Source organism: Arachis ipaensis, chromosome B06 (assembly GCF_000816755.2).
Source record: "Arachis ipaensis cultivar K30076 chromosome B06, Araip1.1, whole genome shotgun sequence".
NCBI lineage: Eukaryota > Viridiplantae > Streptophyta > Magnoliopsida > Fabales > Fabaceae > Arachis > Arachis ipaensis.
In genome coordinates this window covers 12,682,439-12,689,031 of record NC_029790.2, presented here as the reverse complement: position 1 = coordinate 12,689,031, position 6,593 = coordinate 12,682,439, and the positions used below count along the sequence as shown (strand labels likewise).

Here is a 6,593-nt window from a genome sequence, read left to right as displayed (position 1 = left end):
GTTTTTTTTTAATAAATAAATTATTTTAAAATATATATAAAATCAAAAAAAATCTAGAGAACGAACACTTTTATTAAAATTTAGTTAATACAACAAAAAAAATAAATAATTATATACTATTAAATATAATCTTACACTATTAAAATATTAATAACAATTAATTAATAACTATAAATCACAAAACTTGCTCGTTCCTAACAATCCTAAAAGAAAAACTCTAATTGTCAAACGCGTGACTGATCGTGTAGAAAAGGAAAGACGGATTCAACCAAAACTAGTGAGTAGAAATTAATCTGTTTGGATAGCAGTCCAACTAGAATAAAACTTGAGATTAGAGATTTCGCCATTTCGGTGTCATAGCAAGGCAGACGCTCCACTAAACTTAAAATGAAACGATGTTGGTCATTTCCAATTCTCTCTTACTCTCTCTCTATCTCTAACTAATCTCTCCGCTGAAGAAAGGAAGAAGAATAACACGCGTCTTCTTCTTCTCATCCGTAGCTTTCTCACCTCTGTCTTAATCTCTTCTAACTCACACACACATTTACGGCGCGATTTTTAAACCAATTAAAAAAATTGACGACATCCTTCTCCCTCTGCTCCCACTGTGATGCCATTCTAGGGTTTTGGATGAAACAATGGGTCTCGGCACCGACAAGGACGACCACGTCGTCCACGACGGAGACTCCAACCCCTTCCCATCCGTCTCTTGCTCCATTTGCCTCGACCCTGTTGCCCGCACCGGCGATAGATCCTGGGCCAACCTTCAATGCGGCCATCAATTTCACCTCGGTAAGTCAATGCTTTCTTTCGCCGATGTTTTCCGATGCATCCAATTTGATCGCCATACAATTTCTGCAATCAATTTTGACTTGAACCGACATTGAGATCTGAATTGTCGTTTTGCTTATCTTTCGTGTTGAACTAAAACTAGTACCGTGCGAGAGGATCGAGGAACGCTTCTTTATGTTATCTGATTTTTGGAAATGTTGTTATGCAATCTGGTAGAGTAGTATTTTCATTCGATGAGCTTGTTTGTAGAGGTTGGTGGTTCTAATTGTGTTAGCTGCGGTGATTCCATTGTCTAGAAACGGGTTTCTTTTATCCAGAAAACTCTATCGGAGGAGATGGTGGAGCGTTTTATATAAGATGGAGAGAGAGATGCATTTTGTTTTTATCACTTTTTTTTTTCCTTCTTCCTAATATCTTTTTATAAGAGAGCTCAAAGGTAGATATCTCCTCTTGTTGTTCTCAGGTTGCTTGGTATATGCTCCTGCTAGTTGGGTATAGGAGGTTATAGTGTGAATTTATGTAGAGTGGATTTCTTATGCTGCACGGTCGAATCCCCATGACTGTTGTAACTGGCAGAAGCTGACTTATTTTGAGATACTTAGTGGCTCTCAAATTGGTTGATAAATTATCTGAAACTGAAATGAGCTCAGTTAAATTAAATGTTTGTACTCATCTACTACTGGTCTACTGCATTTTCTTTAGGAGTTAGGACTATAAATGTCGGCTACATAAAATTTATAAGTTTCTAGTTCTCAACCAAAAGGAAATTAAAGTGACTGATTTCGATGAGCTGTGCAACATTTTTGTACATTTTGTATTTTTGGTGTATCTTGAACCTACAACCAACACAGAAAACCTACAATACAGTGATGATATACCGACATGTACGGAAAATTGGAAAAATGGGAAAATTGCAGGCCTCAATGAGTACTTGTTATTCATTATGCATTAATTATAAAACAAACCCCATATGTGTATGTAGACATCTCCTTTTTAAGGCAATATTTCTAGGGTTTGTGCTCTACTAGTATCAAACTATCGGTTTCTAGCAAGATGATAGCTGCATCTTTATGGTATCACATCATATTGTTATGCTTAATAATTTATATGTCATTCAGATTGCATTGGCTCAGCCTTCAATATAAAAGGGGCAATGCAATGCCCTAATTGCCGGAAGATTGAGAAAGGTCAGTGGCTTTATGGCTCCCGGTCATATCCAGAATTCAGCACAGATGATTGGGCACACGATGAGGATCTATATGATCTTAGCTACTCTGAAATGGTAATAGAAACCACGCCATCTTTGTAATTTCCAACATTTTAATTGTTATTTCCATAAACATGCTCCTGCACTTTCATTCTCAGGAAGCAGCCTTACATGAACAATGAATGTTTGTTTTGTTGCTTGCCATTTTGGATTATATAGCTTTACTTTCTGTACTGTTATTGTTTCAGAATCTCTAAGAACAGATCTTTATTTTTTTATTACAAAAAGAGATCTTACTTTTAACAATATGGTGGAATTTGATCCATATAGCAAATACACAAACACTCATTTTTTATGGATAGCCATCAGAAGAGCAATAAATTGAGGTCAAAGCAATTAAACATGATTTTATTCCTTAACAAAGGGTAAAGATATACAAAGATAGGCCATTTTTCTTCTTTATCCCCAAAATCATTGGCCTCAGCCTCCCCCTTGGAGGCAAATCACATGAAACTTCTTTATCGCAAAAGACAATTGATTATCCCCATATATGTTTAATTACAAAATCCTTATATGGCAATTGCAAACCATCTCAAATAAACAAGTAGTTCATATATGTAGTAGCACAATTTTTTGCGGGGTGGGGGGAATGGCCTCCCGTTGTCTTAAACTAGGTCTGTCAATGGGATTTACTCTTCTTTTTTTTCTTTTTTTGGTTGTTGTATCTGGATAGATAACAGTTCGCTAATTCTTTATGCAGTCCTTTGGAGTTCACTGGTGTCCTTTTGGTAGCCTGACCCGACTTCCTTCTTTTGAGTAAGCCTATTTAACATACCACAATATGCATGAAACTAAATATGTGTTCAAATTCCTTAACGCTTGATCTGTGCTTTGGGATAATCTGTTGTCTGGCCCGAATAAAAACATGCATGGTTATTAAAAGTCAAAGTGTTACTGACGCTGCTTGTGGTTATCATCACACATGACTTCTGTTAACACTGTTGGCTGTACATCAACCTCATAATGAGTTTAATTTGGTACGTTTGAGTTGAACCAAATTAGGATAGTTGACATCAAACATTGCTGAAGTTAATGGTAGTATTTATACTGTCCAAGGTGCTTAATCTTTGTGGTTTTTCAAAACAAACATTTAGGAAAGAGCAAATCTGAGAAAAATAATGGATATCTTGAGAAAATCATTAATAATATGGAGGATGTAACATCGTTATTTTTTCTAGTGTGCTATATAAATTCTGTTTCAGTGGATTCATTCTCTTCCAATCGAGTCGAGGAAATGATAACTCATTGTCTTCTTTTCTTTTCAGAGAAGGGGAATTTTCATCAACTGCATGTAAGACCTTTCCCAAAATTAGCCTCCTTATATGAACTTGCATTCAACTGAAGATGTATATCTTGACTTGAATGTTGTGGTGCAGATCATGATATACTGGGACAACATGCTATATTTGCTGAACATACGGCCGTATCATCTGGTAGTCATCCCTGTCCGTATATAGCATACTTTGGACCATTACATCCTTCCCCCTCGAACTCTGGCAGAACTGGTTCAGAAACATCTAACTTCAGCCACTGGAGTAACCCACCTATACCTAGTGACATGCCAACGTCCTATGCATTTCCTGCCATGGATCTCCATTATCACAGTTGGGAACATCATTCGCCTCATTTTTCATCTGCAAGCAGTCACCTAGGAACTGCAGATCATCCCGCAGTATCACCTGGTAGTCAAAGGCCAGCCAGGGGTAGTTCAGAGGTTCCAAGACCAGGATCTTTTATGCATCCCTTCATTGTTGGTCATAGGTATCACTTTACGGTTTATGCATTGCTATGTGATTTTATGTGAGCTAAATCATAGTATATGCTTATATACAGGATCTTATATGTGATTTTGGGTTAAATGCAACAAATAACACGATTGAACTAGGCATCTTGTGCTTTCATGCTTGACACTTGATGCATGTCTTCTGCAGTTCTGGTGCTAGGGCTGGGACATCAGTTGCATCTTCAATGATACCTCCGTATCCAGGTAGCAATGCCCGGGCCCAGGACAGAGTCCAGGCTCTTCAGGCATACTATCAACCTCCACAACCTCCTAACTCTACCTCAATGCGGACGCCTAATGCCTCTGGCACTAGAAGATCCAACAGCCATAGTGGGTCGGTTCAATTAGCACAAGTTTCCCCATCATCGGACCCAAGTGGTGGCTTCTTGTTGATTCCATCAGGTTCATCAGGACGCAATTTTCCGGAAGAAGTCCATATGCCAAGTCGCTTCCAAGCATGGGAAAGAGATCATTTGCCTTCATTATCTTTGAACCACGCAGATAGAGAATCAAGTTGGAGAGCGTACCACCAGGCTGCCAGCGGATCAGAACCAAGTATTAGGTCCAACAGCTTTCGATTAAGGCACGGATCAGAAAGAATGCCTTCACAAAATCGATGATACACTTGTTTTATGTCCTGTTCCCTCTGAAGCAAACGGCTGTTTATGGAAAATCAAAATTTATGTATGCTTTGAGAATTGTTATATAATGCTTTGGCCTGGCTGGCATGTTATGTCAGACTTATATATACTCTGGCTGGCCCTGGAATTGATCTTTCTGGCAGCCACGAGGCAGTGTGATGGACATTGGCTTCTAGTTTCTTTGCCTTTTGGTGGGCATCAAATAAGACGTTATCTACTAGTTGGAGAGTATCAGGTTTTTGAAAGTAATGTTGGGTATTCTCATCTCTAAAGTGAAAGATCAAGTGCATGAGAGCAGTTGTGGTTGGACTTTTAGCCGGTAAATTGTTTGTGTTTGATATGGAAAGCTCATGAAAATACTTTGCATTGGCTTATGTGATTATAATCTGTTCATCTATTGTGCTAGAACAGACGCAGGGTACAGAACTTGCTTGAAAACTGATCAACACGTTCAATGTTGATTTACAAAAATTGTCTTTGGTCTGATACTCAGATTATGGTATGTTATTATCATTTCTCATGAATAAGTACAAAACTATGGCAATGGTTGCCATGTTTTGACAAAATGAAGTTTAACTAGTAATAATCAATATATTTCACTTGATTCAAGGGAATACCAAACTTAGTTTCAAGAAGAATAAAAGAAAGGAAAATGAAACTACTCTTTATCTTCCATAGTTGATTGGTAAATAAGGTCATAAGAAAGACAATTCGAAAGTTTGGTCCAGTTGGTAAACTTGGTTCCTGATAAGAAATAAGATTGGTTTTCAAGAACGTTTGGCGAGTACAAAGCCAAGGAGGAAAAGTGGAGACTAAGGTTGGTTTGGGAAAATATTATGAGAAGGTATTTGTGTTTTTTATAAACATTTTGTTGTCTTTGTTAAATAAAAAGAATGTGGTTGTGTTTGTCTATATAATTTTATATATTAATAAATATTTAAATGTCATTATATTTATGTTTATTGTAGTTTATTTAAATTTTAAAAATTGGTTTAACAATATAATTTTTAGTTTGATATAGCAAGCATACTACAACCATTCGAAAGCTATATTTCAAAAGTCAACTTTAATGAATTATTTTTAAAAAGTAAATTTTATCAAACTAGCTCAAAAACTGGATGTTGATTAATGGTAGCAGCATATATCCGGTTGAGTCTTTAACCCTACCCGACCAATTTATTGTATATGTAATATGTAATATGTTATAAGTAACATGTTATAGGTAGGTGTTGAACCAAAGACCTTTCATAATACAAAAGATCTTTATTATTGAACCAAGATCATCAATTAATAATTTAACATTTTTATTTTTATAAAAACTAATTCTATTTTAGTGATATATAAATACAATATTATATCATAATATTTTATTTGTCTTTGTGTTATTATTTGAGGGTTATGTTGTTTATGAGACGATTATGTTTGTAGGATGATTGTGTTGTTTGTATTGAATTTTTAATTTGCATACTCATTAGATTATATAATAATATTGTATATTTGTAAAAATTCTTGGATAGAGTCAGATACCCACAAATTGACTACGAATAGAATTAGGATTGAATTATTCTCAACTTGCAGATAGAATAATAAATTTAAGCTGCGGATAGAGTTAGGATTGGGTTCAAACCCTATCCTATCCATTGTCTCCTCTAATTGGTAAAGTACTTGTATAATTGTGAAGAGTGGGAAATATCCAAAATAGCTTGGTGCTACTTGAAGTATAAGTATCCATATTTTTTAAGTTGGTAGAAATATTTTTGAACGAAATAAGAATCATTTGCATAAGATTACACTGGAAACTTCAATTTGCAAGAAAAGAACTCTGCTACTGATCTATAGGCAGGAGTTGATCCACTGAATGAAATGCTTGGCATCACTTTTTTGTTTTTCTTGTGGAATTAATTGTTGGTGTACCACATTAATCTCAAACTAATATACGGACACTATACAGACATAAAATATGATATAATATAGGATATGTCGATAGGCAAATTTTAAAATTTTATAAAATATAGAGATACATATACATATAAAATATAAAATATTTTTTAAATAAATTATAATATTATTTTAATATTTTTATTGATATTAAAATATAAATTAATTTTTT

At 35.2% G+C, this 6,593-nt stretch overlaps 1 protein-coding gene across 2 annotated transcripts; it reads left to right on the top strand.

The window, feature by feature from the left end:
- Window positions 289-4,948, top strand: LOC107645919. 2 transcript variants are annotated; one of them, XM_021104027.1, is made up of 6 exons: window positions 289-792; window positions 1,911-2,074; window positions 2,760-2,815; window positions 3,238-3,350; window positions 3,436-3,820; window positions 3,991-4,948. In XM_021104027.1, the coding sequence occupies exons 1-6, from the start codon at window positions 639-641 to the stop codon at window positions 4,460-4,462; spliced, it is 1,344 nt and encodes a 447-aa protein (XP_020959686.1). In that variant the 5' UTR covers window positions 289-638; the 3' UTR covers window positions 4,463-4,948. The 2 variants fall into 2 exon arrangements, with proteins under 2 accessions (XP_020959686.1, XP_016205558.1); XM_016350072.2 differs by having other exon boundaries at window positions 294-792; window positions 3,325-3,350.

Excerpts from the sequence above, each read along its gene's own strand:
- LOC107645919 (XM_021104027.1), top strand. The coding sequence starts at position 639 with ATGGGTCTCGGCACCGACAAGGACGACCACGTCGTCCACGACGGAGAC. Across the intron at positions 3,351-3,435 it reads GGAATTTTCATCAACTGCAT|ATCATGATATACTGGGACAA; the intron begins GTAAGACCTTTC and ends GTTGTGGTGCAG. Across the intron at positions 3,821-3,990 it reads CCCTTCATTGTTGGTCATAG|TTCTGGTGCTAGGGCTGGGA; the intron begins GTATCACTTTAC and ends TGTCTTCTGCAG.